We start from the raw sequence: 24,940 nt of genomic DNA on the forward strand, positions 1-24,940 counted from the left end.
GATTGCCGAGAAAACAAATTCACAGCTGCCAAGCAACCAATTCAAAAAGTTGTCATGATTTCTTTTTTTCAGATGTGAAACAAAAGTTGATGGAAAGTAATTAAAAATGAAATTGAAGGAGAGAGAGAAATAGTATACTTGTTTCTGAGCAAGCTGTGAAGTTTAATAATGAATTCGTCTTCTTGTTCAATGAAATTCCCTCTCTTGAGGTGGGACGAAGATAGTTAATCCATCGGAGTCTGCAACTCTTGCCACTGCAAAGCAAGCCTGAGTCAAATTTCTCTCACATATGTTTAGAGACCTTAGACATCAAAAAATAATATTGTGGATCTCTTCTATTACTAAAAGTGGGAGAGGGACCTTAGACTAATTTTTCCTAAATATATTTAAAAAGTATAATATTTATAAAAAAAATCTTCAAGAAATTCACTAAATATCAAAAATACAAAAAATAAAAAAATAAAAATTCAGTATATTTTTTATATTTATGCGTATTTATTAATTTTTTAAAATATTTTTTCACAAATATTTTACTATTTAAATACATCTAAGTAAGGTACATTTAAAAAAGTAAAAAATTACTTAAAATTTTAAAAATATTCACTAAAAATATAAAAAAATATAAAAAATAAAAAACTTAATTTTTAAAAAATTAAAATAAAATACACTGAAAAATATTTGAAACCCTACGAAGGAGGACCCATTCGTATCCTATTGTTTAGCGAGTCCAAAATTCCAAAAACCAAAGATAAGAGCCCATTCCTTTACCCTATAAAGGAAATAATTATGTTTCATTACCATATTGTCCGGTGTTATAAGGGCTCAATCTTTTACCCTACAAGAAAATAATATTATGACTTTTTATGATATGATATTGTTTGGTGTTATAAGGGCTCATTCTTTTACCCTATAAGGAGATAATATTATGACTTTCCATAACATGATATTGTTTGGTGTTATAAGGGCTCATTCTTTTACCCTACAAGAAAATAATATTATGACTTTGATATGATATTGTTTGGTATTATAATGCTTAAGAATTAATTATTTTAATTAATTTTAATTTATAGAAAGATATAAAAATAAAAGAGGTGATATAATAATTTATAGTAATTTTTTAATTTTTTAACTACAAACTCAAATTAGAAAAGTGAAATTTTTAATTTTTGTTTTTTAATTATCAATTTTTAACTTAAAATACCCTGTATCAAAATATTAAGGAGTGGTTTGAGATATTCTAAATATATATATTTTTTGACTTTTTATAAAAAAATAAAAAAAATATTAATAAATATTAATTGATATGACTCAATTAATTTTTTATATGTTAAAAAAATACATTTTTTTACAACTACCAAGTATTAGCTTCAACTGCACACGCTACTTTGGAGTTGTTGATGCAAGTTATACAATTGTTTATAATTTTATTTTTTTTATATTTTAAAAATTTGTATAAGATACAACCCCTATTTATAATTTATTTGGTAGCATTATAAATTGAAACTAAAAATTAAAAATACCTCTTTTCAAAAATAGCATTATAAATTGAAAAATATATTATGACTTTAAATAATTTATTAAATATATTATGATTTTAAATAATTTATTAAATTTTTTTTATCAAATTTCTGTGTGAACTCAATAAATCCCACATCTATATATAGCAGATTTAGTAAAAAATTTAATAGATTTTTTAAAGTGCCTAACATAACAATTATAAATTCTACCAAATCGTCTGTAAATTTACAAAAAAAAAAAAAAAAAAAACTCTGCTCTCTCTGTCTCTCTCTCTCTCTCTCTGTCTCTCTCTCTCTGCGTCTTTGTGCTTTCTCTTCTTCACTCTGAATCAGAGTGAAACAGAGTTGTTACCGGTTAGAGCTTTGCCAAGTAAGAACCTCCCCAATTTGATTGCTTTAATTTGATTCAAACGCCTTTCATTTTCCGTCTAGCTCAATTTACTTCGCTTTTTTTTTTTTTTTTTTTGGGTCTGTTTGATCCTATGTTGTTATTGTCGTTGTTGTTTAACCCATTGGCATGAGCTAAAAATCTTGGTCCCTTGTTTGCTTTGCTCAATCAATAATCAGGTTTCACCTTTCTATGTGTTTGCAGATTTGTCTGAAAGAAGATTACCATGAGTTCATCAACAGAGAGATATTCAGATTCGATAAACCCTCGAGGTTCTATTTGGGTTTTTTTTTTCAAATCTTTATCTTTCTTGTAATGACCAATGATGTTTGATTATTTAAGTCCATACACGATAGCCACACTTTTCTTCTCATTGATCAGCTTTCTTGAGATACCATCTCCAATTCTTAGTTATACTTTTACTTAAATTCAGTAAAAAGCTTCATTTGATATGAATCACTCCGATGGATAAACTCAAATTTGAGTAAAATTGTTCAGTGTCAAGTTCGAGTTGGAGTAAAGGAGATTAGTGAAAAGTTTGGGTAAAAGTGCCCAAATGTGAAGTTTGGATTGGATAAAAATTCAAGTAAAGGAAGTGGATCTCTCTTGATTTGAGTAAAAATTAATTTGGTATAAGTTTGAATAAAGAAGTGGAAAGGAGATTAGTTGAAAGTTTGAGTAAAAGTGCCCAAGGGTCAGATTTGGATTGGATAAAAACGTGAGTAAGAAAATGGATCTCTCTCTATTTGATTAAAAATTTGAGTAAAACTTAGGGAAATTCTAATATACACACCCTTCAAAGGGGTGTACCATATGCACCCCATTTTTTTTCTGTAGTTATGACCAATTTTCTTCTTTAGTTATGACATTATTTTAGTTATGACTCCTGAGATCTTCAGTTATGCCTCATATTGTGTTCGGTCATGACATTTTTTTTTCTTTTTTAGTTATGACTCAGAAAATATGAAGTTATGCCATTTTATTCTTTAGTTATAAGGTGCATATGGTGCACACCCTCCCATAAAACTTAATTTGGTATAAAGTTCGAGTAATAATGGAGTGGAGGCAGTTTTAATAGCTTTTTACTCAAATTAAGTTTGAGTCAAGATTTGAGCATGGGTGGTCTTACATTTGTGGCCTTTCAGTTTATTATCTCTTTTCTCAGTTATCATGCTAAATTTCTTCCAGATGTTTGCATTGTTGGAGTTGCACGGACGCCAATGGCTGGCTTCCTTGGTTCCCTTTCATCTTTATCGGCTACCCAGCTTGGTTCTATAGCTATTGCAAGTAAGATTGTCCAATTGGGACTCTCTACCTTGTCTCCTTTTTGAGGACCAGCTCTTGATTATGTTGCTTGAATTTTAATCCCCCTAGTAATATTGTAGGTGCTCTTAAAAGGGCAAATGTTGATCCATCTATGGTGGAAGAGGTTTTCTTCGGAAATGTGCTCAGTGCAAATTTAGGTCAAGCTCCTGCTAGACAGGCTGCCTTAGGGGCAGGTCTACCTAATACAGTGATTTGTACTACCATCAACAAAGTCTGTTCATCGGGAATGAAAGGTGGGTTTTCTATCCATAGCAATTTGTGTTAATTTTCATTTCATTTTATGTTATTGCTAGGTAGGTATAAATTTTACTAGAACGAACAATGCACAATGCACAATGCACAATTCAAAATATGAGACAATTTACCTTGGTATGTTGCAGGAGGGTTCAACCAAATGAGAAACCCCTCAACCAATATATGGAACAATGAAGCAACTCTATTTGCTGCCTCCTGCTAAACACTAGCTGAAACTCCAAACATTCCTTAATGAAAACACTATCCATCTCGTGCCTCACTCTTATCCATCTCAATAACAGGTCAAGCATGACATTTGCCGGCCCATTGTATTGAGTTCCCTAGTTCTCACAATTCTGCTTGTCTATTCTGTGTATCTTGGAAAAGGCTACCATGTGCACCCTTTTTGAGGTGCATATGATCTGAACCTTATACAAAAATTAATAAAAATATAACCTTTACTACAAAAAGTATAACTAACTTTTTGCTCATCACAAAAAGTATTAACTCTCAACACAAAAACCACAAAGTTTGCCATTCATAATTTTAGGAGGTGTATACTGTAAGTTCGTCATTCATAACTTTCATCACAAAAATCGTAACTTACACCACAAAAATTAGTAACTTTCACAACAAAAATCATACCTTTTCTTATGATGTGCATGTTTTTAGGGGGGGGGGGGGGGTTGGGGCACATTGTAACATTTCCCAAGTATCTTTGATTCCCTTGAAGCCCCCAAATCAAATGTCCATACCAATATCTCGTACAGTGAAACTTGTCTCGATTACTTCTCACATAGTAGTTTGATCCAAGGACATAGGATTTAGTGATTCTCAGTTTCTCATAGCTTGAAATCAAATATGTCTGGTAAATCTACTCCCAAATAGTAAATGATCATGAAACATTAATTGTGTTCGATGAAAAACACACGGCACTCTATGAATCATTTGTTTGGCAACTTTTCGATATTGAATAGATACAAAATGTTTATTTGCTAACCAAAGTAGATGTTAAAGTTGAAGAATTGATTTGGGTGACCACAACAAATGGGATGAAATGACAGTGGGCAACATCTCTAAAGTAGTTACCCATGCCCACTGATAAGTAATGCCTATTGTATATGTTATCAGGAGTAGAAATCCAATTAACTCTATCTCCTCTATCCATGTAAGGAGGTGGAATGCCAACCTACTTGAGCTTGCTAAAGTATTGAGTTTTCTGGAGGCCACATGAAGGGTTTCATTTCTGATCAATACAACATGAAAAAACGTAGTGATATATTTTCTCTTTTTCATCCCAGCAACAATGCTTGCAGCACAGACTATTGAATTGGGAGTCAATGATATTGTTGTGGCTGGTGGCATGGAAAGCATGTCTAATGCTCCTAAATATCTAGCTGAAGCAAGGTTTGGCATCTGATTTTTTCTTTGTTACTTTTTTATTTTTTATTTTTTTGTCAAGACTGCTGAAGTAGTATTCAAGCTGGAGATCTAAGTTGAGTCAAAATTGAAGTGGTTATGCACATCTTGGCCCTTCAATGGACATGTCAATCAATTCATTATTTTGGAGAATCTTTTCGGTTGCGTTGTTAATAGATAGTGAGCCCCAATGTAAACATTGTCAAGAACATGGTAGTCTTAAAAACGTTCTATTGGTCAGGAAAGTCACTTGGTATATTACTATGGGGGTACTGCAGGCTGTGCATGTGGGTCTTACTTAATGGAACTTTGTCCATTCTGCTTGCAAGTTTGTTTAATGTTCCAAACTACGTAAAGTGACAGTAGTTATTCAATTTGGTTAGGATTGTTCTAATTGGCATTGTGTTTTTCTTGCTTTTAGAGACGGTAACTGCTCCGACACAAAACTGATTGTCAAACAAAGTCATTTGTTGGCTTTGTATAACGGAATAGATGTATGTTGGTGTGTGTGTGTTTGTTGTCCATTGTAACAAAAAATGTAGTGCTGGTTCAGATGGTTGATTTCTTCTTTTAGCTTTCTCTAGCCTATTTGTTTAAATGGGGAGTTCAATTCCATTCTCCTAATAGATCAACTACAATGTTGACACTGACTACAATGAAGTGATGGTTCATGAGAGCTTTATTCCATGAAATTGTAGAATGATTTTCTATTCTTTACAATGAGCTGTTCCTACGAAGACAGCTGAACTGTTCAAAGATTGTGAAACATCCTAATGTGACTGAAATATATGATGCTGTCAAACCATGATACCAATGGTTCCTCTTTTATGTTTTGATGAGAAGTAACCATTAAAGCTGTGCTGATTCCGTCCACATTAACAGAAAGGGATCTCGGCTTGGACATGATACTATCATTGATGGCATGCTGAAAGATGGGCTATGGGATGTTTACAATGATTTTGGAATGGGAGTATGTGCAGAGTTATGCGCTGATAAATATACCATTACAAGAGAAGAGCAGGTAGTATTCTTCGCCCATCTTTCTGGTTTAAAGTTTCCCTTGAATGATTTTGTTCATCTCAATTCATGAGTTGCTATGTTTAGCAGTCTTCAAATCCATTGTGCAAATGGAAACATTTGAAAAACAAGAAATCATCCAGAAAAAAAGGACAAATTGGTTGCATTGATCAAGCTATTGCTATCACTCATATTCATTCCACTTGGATGTTTCTTCTTTGCTATATCTGGTTTTCTTTTCTAGGATGCTTATGCTATTCAAAGCTTTCATCGTGGAATTGCTGCACAAAGAAGTGGTGCCTTTGCATGGGAAATAGTTCCAGTGAGACTCCTAGTTTATACTCAATTTGCAAAAAATTGCTGTTTGTAATGTCATTATCTTTGTTCAAAAAATGCCTTTATACATGCAGGTTACTTTATCTGGGGGAAGGGGGAAAGCAGCTACAATTGTTGATAGAGATGAAAGTTTAGGAAAGGTAAATAGCATAATTGGGCATGGGGATTGATTTGTATAAGTTATGTCTTCAATGATGATTTTATGAAGATTCAATTTCTTCTGCTCTATTTGGTGTCTAATACTGGATCAAAAAGTTCTAAAAAACCCCATACCTGCTGACAATGGAAACATAATAAAGTTAATTTCTTTTTTCTGTTCACCCTGACTGTTTTACTTCCCCCTACCACTTTTCTTTTTTTGTTCTTTTCTTTTTACAATCATTTTACAAATTAAGCTGCATGCATTTTTTGTGCCATTGAAATTGTGCATCTAATTTGAGATCAGGGGAAGCCACCCCTTCGCAAGAATGGGTATTTTAACTTTGTTCCTCTAATTCAATTATCGGGTGAATCTAATTGTTTGCACATAAGCTGAAATGGCTCTGGCTATTTGTTTAAGTGGTCTGGTATTCTGAATGCGCAAAATAGAGGGAATGAATCTAATTTCAGTACAGCCAAACAAAGGCATGAGTTTGGATTGTTAAATGTCATCTCCTTGCTTTACAGTGGTTTCTATGCCTGCATTACTGTTGTATTACTATTTTTCTTTTGCATTTGTATCTTGTTAGTTTGATGCTGAGAAACTAAGGAAGCTTCGACCAAGTTTCAAGGAGAAAGGAGGTTCTGTTACAGCTGGCAATGCTTCTATCATAAGGTTCTGTGTGTGGGTGTGTGGGTGTTCTAAAAACTCAACCAAACAGAGAAAATGAATACAATACATAGTTATGTTATCATCCGTGAAAATGGACACTTCATCTTCTTCATTTTCTTGATTTTCACTTCGCTAGTGATGTTGCTGTTTTCATGGACAGTGATGGGGCAGCTGCATTTGTGTTAGTGAGTGGTAAAAAAGCACTTGAACATGGATTACAAGTGATTGCGAAGATCAGAGGGTTTGCTGATGCTGCTCAGGTAATGTACCAAACCAAACCAAGCCTTAAGTCCCATCAAATGAGGTCGGTTACATGAATCCTTCTTTTTCACGTGGTCCTATCAAAGGTCATTTCGTTAGTCAAATTAAGTAGATCCATATCTCAATTTATAACGCTAGTCAATATTAATCTAGGCTTATCCCGTCCCCTAATTCTTCTATCTACTGTTACAACATCACATCTCTTTACTACTGCTTCTATTGGTCTCCGTTGAATATGACCAAACCATCTTAATTGATTCTCTCTCAACTTATCTTCTATCGGTGCTACTCCTACCCATTCCTGAATACACTCATTCCTAATTCTGTTTTGTCTAGTTTTGCCACACATCCACCTTAGCAGCCTTATCTCAGCCACACTCATCTTATCTACACGTTGTTTCTTGGTTGACTAACACTTTGTCCCATACAATATCGCTGGTTTAATAGCCGTTCTATAGAACTTACCTTTTAGTCTAGTGGACATTTGTTTATCGCACAGTATCCCATACGCACTTCTTCACGTACACCATCTCGCCTTAATCTTATGGGCCACATTCGCATCAATCTTCCCGCTGTTGTGATAGTCGACCCTAAATAACAAAAATGTTCACTCTTAGACAATTCTTGGTTCTCAATCTTCACTTCTCCGCTGCTTTCATTGTTATTGTTACTAAATTTATACTCCATGTACTCTGTCTGAGTTCTACTTATCCGGAATCCTTTAGATTTAAGAGCTTTTCTCCAAATCTCTAACTTTGTGTTAACTCCTCTAGTCTCATCCACTAGTAAAATATCGTCTGCAAAAAGTATACACCATGGCACGTCATCTTGAATATTTCTCGTCAACTCATCCATAACAAAAGCAAAAAGATAAGCACTTAAGGTAGATCCTTGGTGTAACCCTACAGTGATAGGAAATTCATTTCTCTCCAGCAGGCGATCTAATAGTGGTCACCACCACTCTTCATACATGTCCCTAATTACATCAATGTAACCTTTTGTCACCCCTTTCTTCTCTAACACCCACCATATTGTATTCCGAGGCACTCTATCATATGCTTTCTCAAGGTCGATAAACACCATATGAATGTCTCTTTTCTTTTCTCTGTACTTTTCTATTACTCTCCTCAAAAGATATATCGCTTCATATTACTTTTGTGTTGTGACATGATTGGCTGGGCAGGCACCTGAATGGTTTACAACTGCTCCAGCACTTGCAATACCAAAAGCTATTTCAAATGCTGGTTTGAAGGCATCCCAAATCGACTACTATGAAATAAATGAAGCATTTTCTGTAAGAATTTGTTATTTACATTTTGCTACTGACAATAGCTTGTTTAATAAGCGGGATTAGTCTTTTCACACCTTCTCTCTGCAGGTTGTGGCTCTTGCCAATCAAAGGTTACTTGGTCTTAGTCCTGTAAGTCTTCTACAGCCTTTCTGCCACTTTTTTATTACTCAATATGACCTTTTTTTGGAATGATTCATGGAATCAGTGGTTTCTAGTTTTTATTTATTTTTTTAAAAAAAGAAATTAGTTTCACTAAGTTGTGCGATTCTGCTTTGCTTCATTTTATGTTCTGTTCTTATGGGTACAGCAAAAGTTGAATGTGCATGGTGGAGCTGTATCTTTGGGACATCCACTTGGTTGCAGTGGTGCTCGTATCTTGGTCACATTGTTAGGGGTAACTTAAATGGGCTTCTAATTTGTGTTTTCTTACCTGATTTTTTCCCATGCCATATCTATTTTTTCTTTCATCTTTTTATTTTCTATCGACCCCATTGTCTCACCCAATTCTGTTTAGCTCTCTTTCTCTCTCTCTCTCTCTCTCTCTCTATATATATATATATATGTTACTGTAAGGACACATGCAATTATAATGGCACCCTGCTGGTTGTTTGTTTTGCTGAGGCTTAGTTGAGCTGTAACGCTGCTACAGGTCCTGAGACATAAGAATGGGAAGTTTGGGGTTGCTGGAATCTGCAATGGGGGAGGAGGAGCTTCTGCTCTTGTTCTAGAGCTCACGTAAGTCTTTTCAAACTTACTAAGGTTGAGTAGCTCACTAAAAAAAAAAATTCAGGGTTTTGTGGAACTTCTCTTTTGGTGTTGCTAATGAGTTCCTGATCTTAATGGCACACAAACTTAGTCGAAGCGATTGCTAGCTAATTTGAAACCAGTTCCATACTAGCAAATGAAATTCCTAAGTTGCGCTCTCGAAAAGTATAAACAATATGAGCCGGTCAGACTGTGGGTCCATTGATTTATAAAATTCATCTAAAAAAAATCAATAATTTATTTTTAAAATCATACATGTCATCTATTTATTTGCAAACAAATGTGACGAACTATGATTATCGGATCAGTCTTTTTTTTCTTTTTTCTTTTTTCTTTTTCTTTTTCATTAATGATCTACATACATGAGTCTAAAAAAAATGAACTAACCAGATCATTAAAGTTTGTCCTTGCCCATAGGACCCAAACTAAACTCTGTCTTTTCTCCCAATTGGAGAGACGTTGGACCTCTTTTACTTTAATTGGTGGGAATACCTTAAATAGCTTTCCTGTCATTGGCCCTTAGCTAAAAAATGTGATCTTGCAGAGGGTCAAATTCTCCATTTCTTGGTCTTAGTACTAAACAAGGCTCGTGCCACAGTATCAATTGAATGGCCTAAAGATGGGATCATCATGGATTAACTATTGAATCCAATTGAGATTTCCAACAGCTGAGAGAGCTTTGAGATATTAGAAACACTTATTTAGTGTAAATCACAATTGATTTGTCTGGTGACTACTATGGATTAGTTTAAATTTCCATCATTTTGAAAGAACTTTGCATGTTGCAGGTCAAATGTGAAGGTGCCCCGTTCCATGTTATGAAAGTGACACTCTTCTGTTATGTTGGCTTACCTGCTAGCTGTCGTGTAACCTTCTCCCTGTTGTACAACTTAATTATTATTATTTTTCTTCAATAAAAGTAATGTCTCAAATGTTATTAATAAATATATATATGCTGGTCTCTGTTCACATATTCATCTACCTAATTTGTTGTCTTTTTCTTTCTACATCTTCTTGTTTCAGCCTCTGTATTCTGTGAAGTACTATTTTCACAGCAGTATCTAATTTCCATATGTCCAAGTAGATGAGATTTCTCCTTGATGCACATCTCTAGAATGATTTACAGGGACTGCAAGTTCATTATAGAAAGAGAGAATATAATCTAAACATATGATTTGCACGACCTAGATTGCAGTTGCCATAAATGACTTGGAAGAACGTAACTTATTCAATCAGTTTTTTCTGCCCATTCTATTCCATGGTCTCTCAGGTACATATAAATTTCTTGCACCTGATATTTCCCTATTCCAAGGTGTTATTCCGGCATAAAATTGTATTGCTAATAGTATGCTTGAGGGCAGAATAATTAAATATATAGTGTATGATACGTTAAGACTTGATTTCTAAAGTTTGCTCATCTAAAAATTATATTTGTATTAGGATTGCACTAAATCCACAATTTTATAGAGGCAATATATTCGCATTAATTAGAAATAAGATAGTTTCTTTGTTCAAAATGTTACATAACAAGTATAGTTTTAGTGAAACCTTTGCTTCATGGAGGTAGTAAGGCTGCTATATGAGCAAGGATAGCTATAACAACCGATTGGTACACGATGGAGGTGGGCATACGACCCTTGTCCTTTCGGAAGAAGAGGCCTTCATATACCGGCAGGTTGACGAGAACCACCAACCCACATAGCATTGTTTGTAGTGCCAATAGATCCAAAACCCTAGTTTTTGAATCCATGATAACCATCTTTAGGGCACCAACAAAGCTGAATAGGTTGGCCAGTGAGAGTGTTGCCAAAATATTGAACATTGGTGATGGGGCACCAAACTCCATGACTTCCTTTTCATATCTCAGGGATATGTCCTCCTCGGCCACCTTTGCTGTGACTACAAAACCCGACTTTGAAAACCCAAATACCTCGAAGATGTTATCGGTAAATCCAAAGAAGTAGGAAGTTGTTCTTTTGAATAGCCACATCCTCTGGTCATTCCACCATGCTTGAAATGTGCCCCCACACCATAGAAACTCGCCTAAGCTGTATCCGTATTTCGCAAGGATGACATATGCAAAAGGCAGGACCCAGGGACTTGATAACTGCAGACAGAAGATGATTAGTTTCTTATTAGTTAGGGCCCGTTTGATAATGTTTATGCTTACAATTTATGTTTATGTTTACAAGAATTTTGAAACTTGTAAATAAAAATTCGTTTCGCATTTATATTCAATTTCAAAATACTGCACCGTTTACAAAATTTATGTAACCCAAACAAAAAGTTGGTATCACTTGTTTATAAAATAAATTTTTATTCATTCTTTCCTCTCCCACTTCTTTGGCTACCACCCCCGTGTCTGGCCACTGTTGTTGGCGACCTCCTTTGGCCACTTCTGGCCATCGTTGCCGCCGTTCTCCTCTGGCCATTGTTACTGCTAAACTCCTCCAGAATCCATCTCTGATCACCTCCTCCTGCCACTAACAATCGCCATCTTTCGTAGTTGGCCATTTCCTTTGGCAGTCAGTTACCACCTCCGGCCACCCTTGTCTAACTTGTTTTAAAAACTAGTTATTAAACATGTACCAGACTTCTGTTCTTACCAAAAAATAAATATAAACATGTTTAATGTTTACTGTACACAAAAAATAGTAAATTATAAACATTACCAAACGGCATTTAACAACATTTTGATAATTTGAGATCCATGGGAACAAGTTTTGGAAATTTGATCTCGGTCCATACCTTTGGGAACAAGGAGATGCCTCTGTTGATACAAAGAGATGTGACAGTGACATAGTATAGAGTAGCCAAGCTGCAAGGAGCCCATAGAAGGTAGCAACAGTATGAAATTTGAAGTTGTAGGGGGATCTTTCCATGCCCATAAACAAAAGGGCAGTATTTGGAGAGGAAAATCTGAAAATCACCTTCTGACCATCTCTTGTTTTGGACTAGTGCCTGCAACAGGGTTGTGGGACCTACTCCTAAAAACCCTTTCCTTTCTGGGTTGAAATACACTGATCTCCAACCTCTGCATTGTATCGCTAGTCCTGTAATCACATCTTCTACTGGACACCCATACTTAAGCCCCATCTGCAGATCAACATATCTATGAGCTTGTATGATGTTCATAATTATAAATGTCTGTCTTTGTGTGTATGTAGGGGGGGGGGGGGGGGAGAGAGAGAGAGAGAGAGACCTCCTTTCCCCATTGAGTGTTCTCTTCATAGCTGCAACTTGCAAGAACTTTGCATGTTTCTTCAAGCACATGTGTGCTTTCTTCTACCTTTCTGTCGTTCTTCACCATCCAGTCAGTTTTGTAATCTTTTTTGTACTTCATCCCAGAGAGAGCTTCTCTCCTGTGAAAGCACCCAGTACCGATATAAAGTGGCCCTCCATTAGCATCGAAACCTGCAAGCTCCACCTTCCATCACCCCCCAAGTTCCTCAATGTTAGCATTAGACGGAGTACTACCACTCCATTTGTTTGTGTATAACATTTTTTGCATTTTCTAGCGGGAAAATGAAAATCAATAAAAATATTTTGGTGGTCAAAGGAAAACAAGCTTATTTGAGTGTAAAGGTGAAAAACATTTTTCACACTAAAGTTTCACCACCACCACCGCCCTACCACCGTTGCCACCGCCATCACCACCACCACCACCTCATTGCGTGCCCCAATCAACTCACTACCACTATCACTACCATCACCACCTCTTGTACCACCACCACCCCATTATAGGCCCCAATCGACTTTCTTTTAAAGCTAGGAAGTACCAATTTGAATGAAATATAGGTAGTTTGAAGGAAAGTATGTGATGAAAAGAAAGGTGGAAAAAACATAATTAAAATTTTACTAATGTTGCCGTGACCTTCATCATCACAACCACCCCACTGCATGCTCCGATCGGCTTTCTTTCAAGGCAATGAAGTGACAATTTAAATGAAATATAATTAGGTTGAAGAGAAGCATGTGACGAGTGGAAAGGTGAAAAATATTTTCAAATTAAAATTTTATCAATGCCACTATCCTACCATCACCACCACCACCACCACCACCATCCTACTAATACTATTGTCGGTGCCGCCACCACCACCACCCTCACCATGTGCCCCACCACTGCTACTATAACGACCACTGGCACATTAATTTTAAGATTACAATTGAAAATATAAAATATATATATATATTTTCCGTAAGAAAAATCCAATTTTCGGCCTAATCAAACGTATGAATGCTACATTTTCTCTATGTGTAGAGGGTTTTGTAAATGCTTACTCACCGCACTAATAACTCTCAAGGAACTGCTATAAACATCATTCTTGGTGAGGTTGTCGAAGGTCTGTGGAAACTGTACAAATGCGATCTGGTGACCCTGCTCTTCATCCATTAGAAAGCACAGTGCATCTCGCACTGACTCCGAATTGTTCGAATACATGTCACAATCCACGTTCAGAATTACCGGTCCGTTGCTTATCCTCGATGACACTCTTATCTACTCAAATATCATTATTAGATCATGATATAACAAACCACAATTTTGAGAATTGTATGCGGTATACATTACATTAACAATCTGTTTAGTTCACTGGAATAAAATAATTATTTTATCATAATGTCTATGTTTGAGGTTTGATCTCTAATGTACACCTTCTATTACATTTTAGTTCTTGACTTTTGTGCCATTCAAAATCAATATTGGGAGAGGCAGTATTTTTTAAATTTTAGACGAGCCTTAATAATATCAAAAACACTATATACACGAGCATGGTTTCTAAAGTAAGAATTTTGTTGTATTTTGGCTATCAAAATGTTTGTTCACAAAATATGTGCTTTGTTACATTTTGTTCCTCAAATCTTTAATTTTATTGAATATATATATATATGTTTTTTTTTTTTTTTAAGGTAAAGTCTCAAAATCCCCCCCCCCCCTCATTATTAATTTTTGAACGGTAGTGACGCCAAGGGATTAAAGTATAACAGATCTAATACTTTGGGATCAAAGCGAAAAATAAAAGATTGGGGACAGATCGCTTACATTAGAAATCAGTAGTGTAATTAACCCAAATAATCTATACTCTTATATAAAGTGCACAACTAAGAACATGAAATTTGTCACAACTTTTATCTTTTTAAATTTATCTTTATGTAATTATCAAAATATCATTTTCAGATCTAATTACTTCAAGCTTAATAACGGTCATGATTTGTCTAATTACTTTATATATACGCCTAGTGTGTGCTTACACTTCTTGTAATCGAGACAATTATATATATGTATGTATGTGTAAGATGTACATATATATAGAGGTAGCTTACAAGGGAATTGAGGGCTCCTGCTTTGAAGTTGTGGTGATATTGGGGTCTCTTCTCACGTGCCAAGTACACCAGAGTTGGCATTGCTGCTTCTTCTTCTTCTTCAATATCCACACCCCTACTACACTCCCTCCTTCCATCAATTAGTATCTACAGGTTTAATTAATTAATCACTAACAATTATAATATATATATATATATATATATATATTCCCATTGTAGATTATGTGATGATACACAATAAACAAAAGCATTCATAGGTAATAAATAAATAAATAAATACTTGAATAATGGAGGGGTGGTCATGCTTGCTTGAAACCAAATCCCACTCTTGAAATCCTTTGTGCTCTTTTCTTATTTCTTCTGGGATTTGCCCCACCTTTGTAGTGCTAACTATCCGCTTCTTCATGTCTTCATATAATTTCTATCAAAATGAGAGAATACAATATTTATTATATGTCATATACGGATAATTAATTATTATATATTATGTATATAAATATTTAATTAAAAGTCAATAACAAACGTAATGCAAAACTAATATTTAAAGTCTGAAATAAAAGAGAATATGTATAAACTTATATATATATATATATATATACACATATTTTTTCCCATGTGTCTAAACAATATACATGTGTTTCCAAGTAAAAGATATCAAAGTTTAGAAATTTAAAAATAATAAGCCATATTTAGACGTGTGTTATAAAGTATCAATGAATATTGCATCGTATTGGTATCCAACAAGATAAATATCTTTTTCAAAGTGTCTGCCCTTCTTAATTAATTGAACAAGAAAAGAAATAATCTTAACTACCATCCCTTGTGTATGCAGTGGTATAAGTGGTCAGTAGTAAGAGATTGCTACACATCTTGTTTTACATCCAAAACTCTGGGGACCTCGACTTATTATTATTATTATTATTAGTCAATAGGTGTGTTTGAGAGGGATGTTCTTCTGTTGGGCATTGGTTGGGTCTGTATAGATGGGTCATTACACACATATTTCTTCCATATATATGGGTCACTCCCTCACAGTTTGGTTGATATTTGAAATGAGAAAAAAAAAAAAAAAATGGTAGTGATTTTTTATTTGGATGAGAAAAGAAAAGAAAAGAAAAAAAATTGTTTTTTTATCATTATTATAGTTAGATGAGTAAGAAGACAAAGCATGTGAAATAGGGGTGTGAGTGAGAGCTCTCTTTCATTTTACTACTAATATCAATTTGATTTCTCATCAAATCTCACTTTTTTGGTGAAAAAGAAAGTAACATATATTATAAAAGAATTTTCTCTTTTACCATTTCTCACTACATTTCTTACCTAATTTATAAATCAAACATGACATGGATAGGCCCACAAGGCATACGGCCCACAGTAAACCACCCCAAACCCATCGCTTGGGACCAATGGCATAACCCGGTTGGCAAAGCCCAGGACAGCTGGAGGCCATCTAGACATGAAGGGCCAATGGCATTTGGGCACATGGCAGGTGGGACACGGGCCACATCAGCAGACAAAGATCTGCAGAGTTATTATCACAACACATCACCATTAATGCATCCCATCACAGCATTTATTACGACAACACCCCCCGCCGGAACAGAGCCTCCATCACCCTGAATAAGGTAAGCTACGGCACAGGCTTTCGGCGAAGGAAAGCACGTCACAAGAGACAGGAAAAATGATAACTAAAGAATATAAGCAAGGATAGGAGGACAAGAATAAGGTTAAGCTATCTCTCTCTCTCAATCCCTCTCTACACAGTTTTTCTCATACTCTACTCTACTAATTCTCACACCGGAGGGTTCACTGGGGGACTACCCCATTCCCCTCTAGGCTTGCATGCAGGTCACCTGACGGAGTCATCACCCTGAGCCGGAGTCTGAAGAGCCTGGACCGGTCCGACCCATCCACCCGGGACTCAGAACATTATCAAAACATAAGAGAGTTTTCTTTGTGAGCATTTTTTAAAAAAGTAAATCACTCAATCCAAACAGGGGCGGTGAGGCTATCAATTTGAACAAAAGTTGTTAAACTTCAGGAGTAAAGGGCCGTTTATTTTTAGAGTTAAGTTGGGTGAGATTAATTAGGAAATTATTAGGGTGGAGACTTTTAGTGAGCGAATTAATAAAAATTATATTTGTTTGTGTATTAGTGTGGTGATATTAGTTAATCGAGACTAAATATATGAAGTTACATAAAAGTCCTGATTATATAAAATTTGTTATCTTTATAAAATGAAGGGTAAAATTGTCTTTTTCTCCTTTAATTCTCTCATCCCATTTGACTAAAATAACAATCTCACCTCCAGCATGGAATGGTTAAGACTACTAGTCCTAAGCCTTTTATTCTAACTAAATACAATTTTTGTAAAACTCATTTTTTTGATTCATTGTTTTTTTTATTGTTTTTTTTGTTGATTCATATTTTTGTAAAACTCATGGCATTACTAATACACTCCCATCGTCGTTGGACTGAAACAAGCGGGCCCAAAGGGCCCAGGTTACATAATGTTTTTTTGTCTGTTTCGCTTTAGTCAGTAGAAGATAGCAAGATAGGACAATTTTGATAAAATTTCCCACACGATTCTCTGTGCCAATTGAAAAAGTAGACTGGTGTGTATTGTCTGTTTGGAGCCAAGTCTTTTTGACTAATATTCGGATTAGACAACAGTTGGCTCCATTTGATATGTCTTTTTACTAGTTGTCTGTTGTGGCTCTTGTGTTTTTCCCATAGCTAGCCGACACAATTTCATTGACTATTGCATACTAGTGAATATGATAGATTGACACTGATCTGATGCCTGGTTGCCAGAAATGATACTCTACATTTTGAAATATAATAATGCATTTTCGTTTCAAAAGATCAAAAATATAATGATTAAAGCCAAGTTTGGCTAACCAATAAAAGTGCACTTATTTCATCTTTTTATTTTTTTTGGGTCACATCAATCAACATCTCCTCTCTACTTTTTTTACACATAATACAAAAAAAGTCAAAAAGTGCACTTATTTAGTCTTCCCAAACTTGGCCTAAATAGAGGATATATTTTTTGATAAATTTATTTTTACCTACTTATATTTTATTTAGTTCATATTATTTTTTTATGTTCTAATAAGTCTTATGAGTGATATAATTACTAAAATATCCCTAATAATATTTACATTCACAGTGTGAATATTCTGTGATATGAATGTTCACTTCATCAATATAAATATTAACATGTTAATGTGAACATTCACAAGTCAATGTGAATATTCATATTGTAAAATATGAATGTTCATATTATCAAATTGTTAACCGTTCAAATAATATTTTTAAGGGTAGAAATATCTATAAAATATTTTAAATATAAAAATTAGGATTTGATAGATCAAATGTCTAAATAATAAGACTTATTAAACTACAAAAATATTTTATGGACTAATTAAAACATAAACACTTTGAATAGAATTTTCTAATAAATTTCCCATTAAATGAAGTGTTAACATGACAAATGGTAAAAAGTGAGTCATATACTCTTTGAAAATGTATTGTTACATAATTTATTTGAACAAAGGAGCTTACATTTTATTAGATGTTTTGTAGTGTAATACAGAACATGTAACGTATTGAGTTTTCATTTCTGTTCCACACTACACATAACATAGTTTGATGGATGAGATACTTTTTCAAATAATTTGTTTTTTTCTTCCAATTGCTTCTTTTTAAGGAGCTAGCCAAAAACAATATATCGAATCTTTAGATTTTAAGTATGAGTGTGTAAGGAAATTCATAGAACTAAATCGAAATGTTTGATATATAAACATAGAAATTTACAATTCATCTCAAAATTAGAATCAAGTTATGCGAGTAAGCTATGATTAAAAAGTTAAAGGAGAAATATAAGAGTTAGCTACTTCCTTCAACTACTTAGTCTTTGTTTGGCAAGTGGTAATTTTAGTCAAAAAATTAAAAAATTTTCAAAAAAATTAAAAAGCTAACAACCTATACTAAAAAGTTAAAGATTTCATTTTCTTTATATTTTTTTTACATCTTTTCGTAAAAAATCATAAAATTATTCCAAACATACTAATTTTTTTTTATCTTATATTTTAGTTAAAAGTTAAAAAATTACTAAAATAACATATTTCCAAACAAGATTTTAGGATAGGTTGTTTTTCTACGGATGAAAATTAGTAGGAAACTTGTAGTTTCTTGTGTAATTTATGACTAGTTTATTGTCTTTGTTCTCTTGGTCTGATCGATGGTTTGTTTTCATTACTGTGTTGACTAGATTGTTTTTTCCTTGTGTCCACTGTCCATGGAATAGGATTGATTGGAATCTTTGGATTGTATCTTCAGCCTCATTGTATGCCTTTTTTAATAACTAGAAGACTATGCATATATATGTAATGTATGTAGACTTGACAGTTGTAACAATCATATATGAAAAAAAAAAAAAAAAAAAAAAATCAACTCCTTAATAGTTTATTAAAGTGAATTCGATGGTTTAATCTGGCTTGTGAGGCTTATCATTGACATCTTCCTGATGATCTATTTTATTCATTTCATAAAGATAATTGAGAAATGTTTTTTTCCCCGAATTCTCGCGCCCCGAATCCCCCTAATGCCCAAAACGACGTCGTTTTGGGCATTATTTTATTTTATTTTATTTTTTTCTTCTTCTTTTTCCATTTTCAATCTGTGAACCAGAGAGGGAGAGGGAGAGAAAGAGAAGAGAGAAAGAGAGAGAGAGAGAAGAGAGGTCGTCGGTCGTTGGCCCAGCCGAGCTCGTCACAGCCTCCGACCGCCGTCTCCGAGCTCGTCGCCTCCGAGCTCGTAGCCCCGCCGAGCTCGTCGCAGTCTCCGACCGCCGCCTCCGGCCCCGCCTCCACCTCTCCTCCCCCTGTGAGTATGCCCCCTCCAGTCCTCTCCTCCTCATCCTTCTTCCTCCTCCTCCTCCTTCTTCCTTCTTCCTTCTTCTGCTGAAAAAAAAAAAAATGGAATTCGGGGCATTCGGGGGAGCCCAGATTCGGGCTCCCAATCGCGATTGAAGATAATTTGAGCGATTGTGCTACGTAGCTCGAAAACGGGGAGCCCGAATGGCTCGTTTTTTTTTTTTTTTTCAGAAGAAGAACGAAGACCAGGAAGAAGAATGAAGAAAGGAGAAAGAGGAGGAAGGAGGGAGGAGGAGGAGGACTGGAGGGGGCATAATATTCGGGGGAGGAGGAGGCTGCGGTGGGGCGATGGCTGTTGGAAGCTGCGGCGGGGCTGGGCTGGACGACGATCGGCGGATCGGCGGCTGGGAGGGGCGACGATCGGCGGCTGGCCAGGGTGACGATCGTCTTCTCTCTCTCTCTCTTCCCCTCTGCTTCTGTCTTTCTCTCCCTCTCCCTCTGCTTCTCTCTGCGTCTTCTCCCTCGAACCATTCGGGGCAAAATGTTTCGAGTTACGAAACATTTCCCATAATTTGAGTATGAAAAAAAGTGTGAGATAACTTCAATATGGTTCTAACCAAAAAATCTAAAAATAAAATATAATAGATAATAAATTGATTGTTTACCCCCTCTTTCCCCAATATATATATAACATTATATGAATGGTTATTTGCATAAAAAATGATGTTTTTTCGTATTTGGTTTTCATCTTAAAATTAATGGATCAACAATGATTCATCCCACTAAAAATATCACCACTAATAGCACTAATGCATTAAAAAGTAAAAAAAAAAAAAAAAAAACACAACTCCAAGACCAAAACATCACATCATTAATGACGGGACCCACTGCCACCTAATTAGTGGGAGCACTAATTAGTGCTCCCAAGCATTTTTCTTAATGGATTAGTGATTGTTAGTGGTGGAAGCGGTAATAGTGTGGCCCGGTCGATAAGATTTTAATTTAAAAAAGAAAAATCAACTTTCAAAATTGACCCAAATACATTGTTTTAGGGAAATATTTTCTATTAATTTTTATTTTTATTGTGTCAAAAGATAGAAAATATGGATTAATATTAAGTATCATAAAAAAAATATTATGAAAATTCTTCACCCTTAGATTAGACACACAATAAAATAGTATACACTAATCAAAAAATAAAAATTCTTCATTTTATGATATTTCTTTCGTGATGACTGACATTATTAAAAAACACGGTATATGAAAATTACAAGAATCGGTGAAAGATGCCAAGTATATCACAGTGATCACAAAGCTTTATATGTACCTTGACGGAGGACCACTCTTCAGCCATGGTAGGATCATCCAATGCTTTGCATACTGTTTCAAAATAAGCTGCCGGAGACCGTGGTTCTATTTTGAATTTCTTGCAAAATGGCAGCCAGTACTTTGCGAAGCGAGAAGCCTCTAAGAGTGCGTAAAACATCAACTCTGACCCTCCATCATCAGAAAGATACACACTCAGCTTCTCCGGTGGATAATCGTATGCCATGACCGAAAACACTGTGTTGATCACCATTAATGGTGGCTCCACTGTATGATCGGCCGTGCACACAAATATGTCTACTTTGGGCAAAACCTTTTCATATCTGTTGGCAATTTACAGTCACAATGAGAAACATCTATGGACGAATACTTCAAATAGGATAATGTATTTGTATCGGATATGATACTCTTTGGATACTTATAGATACAAATCGGATATTTAATTTTAAAGTATCATATTCCAAATCACGTATTAGTTGTTTTGCGAACTTAAAATTATAACATTTCTCGTATAGTATTATAATATAATATAATTATGAAAATAAATATAAAAATATATTTCTAATTCTTTGTTTAGTTTATTCGATAACAAGAACATAGTGAGTTAAATGATAGGATTTGTTAAATTGATATATCTTAATTGTTTTATGCATATCCTGTATAACTACATAGAAAGTAAAGATTAATAAAAAAATATAACAATAGTGAAATGAAATATTAATAAATAAATAAGAAAATAAACTTGAATACAACATTTTCTACTCGTGGCAAAGGAAAAAAGTATTATTGTATTATAAACATATTAAACTTTATATTGAAATGAAATATTTGCAAGATCAATTGAAAATTTAAAAAGTAAATAAAGTATTAGCTTAAATTAACATCTAATTCTTAAAAGTTAATATTTTATATTATAAAATTATATTGTGGTTTCTTAACGTTTTTTAGTTTATGTATAATTCACTATTAAGAATTTTTAAAAATATATTTTGTACAAATATATCCTAACCGTATCCATATTATATTTTTCATATTTTACTATATTACCGTATTCGTATAGTATCATATTCATATCTCATATTCATATATATACTTGCTAGAGAAACATAATGTTAAATAACAGTGACATGGTTATATATAGGCCAATTACAGAGAAAAGTTTGCCATATGTATTGACCAATACAATACTCCTTTTTATAAGACATACAAAATAAACAACTATGATACAGACTATCATTATCTCCCACCCTCACTCTCCCATACACATGTGAAGGTTAATGATTGAAGAGAAAAAGAAAAAAAAAAATTGGCCAATGACCACCTACTGTGGTCATGAGGATCTCCCAAATGGAGTCCCAAGCATGGCAAAATAAATAGTGTGAGAGACATTAAAGAAAGTATTGGATTTGGACGGGCTACGAAATCCTTAATTTAATTCAATTGTTATATTAAATTGATTTCGAATAGAAAGGAAGGATAGTACTGCCTAAAAGGAAAGGGAAGAGACTGAGTTGTACTATAAGGAAAAAGAAGCACCAAAAATAATAAGGGAGTAGCTTATCACCGGTCCTGGATTAGATTGGAAGGTATTGTTAGACTCGTGAAAACACATCACGAGTTTTATTTTGATAATTTGAATTATTTAATGTGTATAACTCCTTGAGTATTATACACCTGTAAAAATCACGTTGATCGGACATCGATAGCTATCTCATTGGATCAGTTTTCTGTCAACCGTTAATTTGTTTACATTCTATTTTTTTTTATATAAAATGATTTGATCACATAACTTCCAATATCTGATCAACGTGATTTTTTAAAGGCATATAATTATTGACGAGTTCTACACATTGAATGATTTGGATTATTGAAACAAAACCTGTGATGGGCCTCTATAGGCCCAACAGCACCCTCCAATCCAATAAGACTGAAGGAAAGCTACTCCCAAAGAATAGGGAAGAATAAAATGAAAAATAGGCTCGGAACATTTTGAAAGAAACTAGTCAAAGAAAAAAGAAAATTGTGTCTAGGGATGGCAATTTGAAACCGGCCCAATGCAGACCCGACCCCTCGACCCCAAATTGAGCGGGTTTTTCCTGAAAAATACCCCCGATGGGACGGGGATGATATTTAAAAATCAATCCCTGAACAGATTCGGGCCGGGGATGGGGATAAGTGTCCTAGCCCCGTACCTAGCCCGGCCCCGTCTCCGTTCCCCGACCCGGTTTATCCCCGATGTTAAATTACTATTTTACCCTTATATACATATATATAAACCAAACCAGGTCTCACTTTCATTTCTCTCTACAACCGCGTCTCTCATCTCTCTCTACCTTACTCACTGACTTCTCTCTCTTTCTCTCTCAGATCCACCATCACCGCCGTCCAGCTCGCACCACCTCACCGATCAGATCTTTTTTTTTTTTCAGATCTGTCTCAGATCTGTTTAACAAATTCCAGATCTGTTTCAGATCTGTCTCATTATACACAAATTTCAGATCTGTTTTCATTATTATACAGACCCCAAACAATTTCAGATCTGTTTTCAATTTAATTTGATTTACACATTTGTTGTTCTTGATGATGATGATGATGTTGTTGTTGTTGATGATGAATTATTGTATTTTTTGAATCTTTTTTTCTTTTTTTTTTTGGCCGGGAAATGTTCGAGGTCGGGGAAACCTGATCCCCGTTAGAGGGTGGGGGTCGGGGTGGGGGTGGTGATAGATTTCCCGTCGGGGATCGGGGCCAGGCCGAGGAAAATTCGACCATCGGGAATTGAGAACGGGGAGTGTGATCCCTGGCTCCGCCTCGCCTCGTTGCCATTCCTAATTGTGTCTAACTTCAGTTCACACCAAAAAAAACAAAAAACAACGGGCCAAGCTTGTGAAACAAAGGATTAGCCGAATGAACCCTAACTTTGTTGCTAAACTTGTATGTAAAGAAGGATAAAGTGAGGTTCAACAAAATGCTAGTTGCCTTTATCATACTTAATAAAAAAATTGGTTCATATTGGTTGATATTATTTGATATCGATATGTATTCTGATACTCTTATTTAAAGCTATAGAGAAACCTTTGAGAGAGGCGGTGTTTGAAGGTGAAGCGGTAGATGGGATTGAATCTAACAGATTGAGTGATGAGCCAGTAGAGAGTGAACCAGAGCTCAGCCATGAATGAACCCATCCAAGCCCATCTTTGGAGTCTCCCTTGTGATGGAGATGGGAAATGAATGAGTCGGTAGACACATATCAAACATATTCCCATCATCACTGAAACAGCATACACCATGTAAGCCATGCGTCCCTTTGCTGCCTCTGTTTCAAAAAGTGGAAGATAACTCTCCTTTCCCATCTCTCTGCCTCTCTCTCTCTCTCTGTGTGAATGTGTGGAAGTGTGTGCTCTAGGGGTTGCAGTGGGGAAAGAGTGTATATAGAATAAGAGAAATGGCTGAGACCCCTAAAACGAAGAATATTAATAGTTTTAAAGTGGTGTGTGTCTTATATGATGAGATGTTTTGTTTTTGTGTTTTTTTTAATTTTCACCTTATTTGTGGTCTATTAATGTTCTCAAATTAATGGGATGAATCATTGTTGCTATAAATAATAATAAAAAATTTTATAATTTTTTCATACAAAATTTAACATTAGAAAGATGGATAGTAATATTTTTGAAAGTGTAATGATATACAAATAAAATATTTATATAATTTTTTTTAGTATAAAATGATTTGAACATTTTAATCAATTGGACTAACTCTTGAATATTTTTGTATTCTTTCAACCGAGAGTTCAATGAGCTAATCTTTACCAAGGGCCTCATTATAGGGTCTTTGTTTGTGGTCTTTCTTGTATCTTGTAGTGATTACTGGTGTTCGGCAGCAAATATGTATTGTTAAATTTTCTTAAATAGGATTATTCAATTTGAAGTAATTGTCGTAATATTTGTATATAAAAAAATGTTTAAAATCTTTAAAAAAAAAAATTTCCGTAATTTGACCGTATTGATGTGATATAATATGTCTAATAGTATTAACATCACCAAAATT

At 34.6% G+C, this 24,940-nt stretch overlaps 2 protein-coding genes across 4 annotated transcripts; one reads left to right on the plus strand and one right to left on the minus strand.

Annotated features, from left to right (window-relative positions):
- Positions 1–1,387: 1,387 nt before the first annotated feature.
- LOC114288641 (acetyl-CoA acetyltransferase 2) lies at positions 1,388–10,470 on the plus strand. 2 transcript variants are annotated; one of them, XM_028232192.2, is made up of 16 exons: positions 1,388–1,887; positions 2,110–2,177; positions 3,094–3,192; positions 3,291–3,464; positions 4,767–4,872; positions 5,767–5,905; positions 6,146–6,223; positions 6,312–6,377; positions 6,966–7,051; positions 7,209–7,308; positions 8,493–8,603; positions 8,688–8,729; positions 8,908–8,994; positions 9,250–9,335; positions 10,154–10,231; positions 10,389–10,470. In XM_028232192.2, exons 2-15 carry the CDS (start codon positions 2,132–2,134, stop codon positions 10,185–10,187), a joined length of 1,254 nt encoding a protein of 417 aa, XP_028087993.1. In that variant the 5' UTR covers positions 1,388–1,887; positions 2,110–2,131; the 3' UTR covers positions 10,188–10,231; positions 10,389–10,470. The 2 variants fall into 2 exon arrangements, with proteins under 2 accessions (XP_028087993.1, XP_028087992.1); XM_028232191.2 differs by lacking the exon at positions 10,389–10,470 and having other exon boundaries at positions 10,154–10,372.
- A 343-nt stretch (positions 10,471–10,813) lies between these two features.
- On the minus strand, positions 10,814–24,692 carry LOC114288640 (cellulose synthase-like protein E1). Of its 2 annotated transcripts, XM_028232189.2 has the most exons (8): positions 23,969–24,692; positions 20,895–21,216; positions 14,968–15,108; positions 14,688–14,834; positions 13,651–13,863; positions 12,568–12,792; positions 12,114–12,461; positions 10,814–11,472 (listed from the first exon to the last, which is right to left on the minus strand). In XM_028232189.2, exons 1-8 carry the CDS (start codon positions 24,244–24,246, stop codon positions 10,921–10,923), a joined length of 2,226 nt encoding a protein of 741 aa, XP_028087990.2. In that variant the 5' UTR covers positions 24,247–24,692; the 3' UTR covers positions 10,814–10,920. The 2 variants fall into 2 exon arrangements, with proteins under 2 accessions (XP_028087990.2, XP_028087991.2); XM_028232190.2 differs by lacking the exon at positions 13,651–13,863 and having other exon boundaries at positions 23,969–24,340.
- Between the last annotated feature and the right edge of the window lie 248 nt (positions 24,693–24,940).

Source organism: Camellia sinensis, chromosome 9 (genome assembly GCF_055761805.1).
Source record: "Camellia sinensis isolate YWXY chromosome 9, ASM5576180v1, whole genome shotgun sequence".
NCBI lineage: Eukaryota > Viridiplantae > Streptophyta > Magnoliopsida > Ericales > Theaceae > Camellia > Camellia sinensis.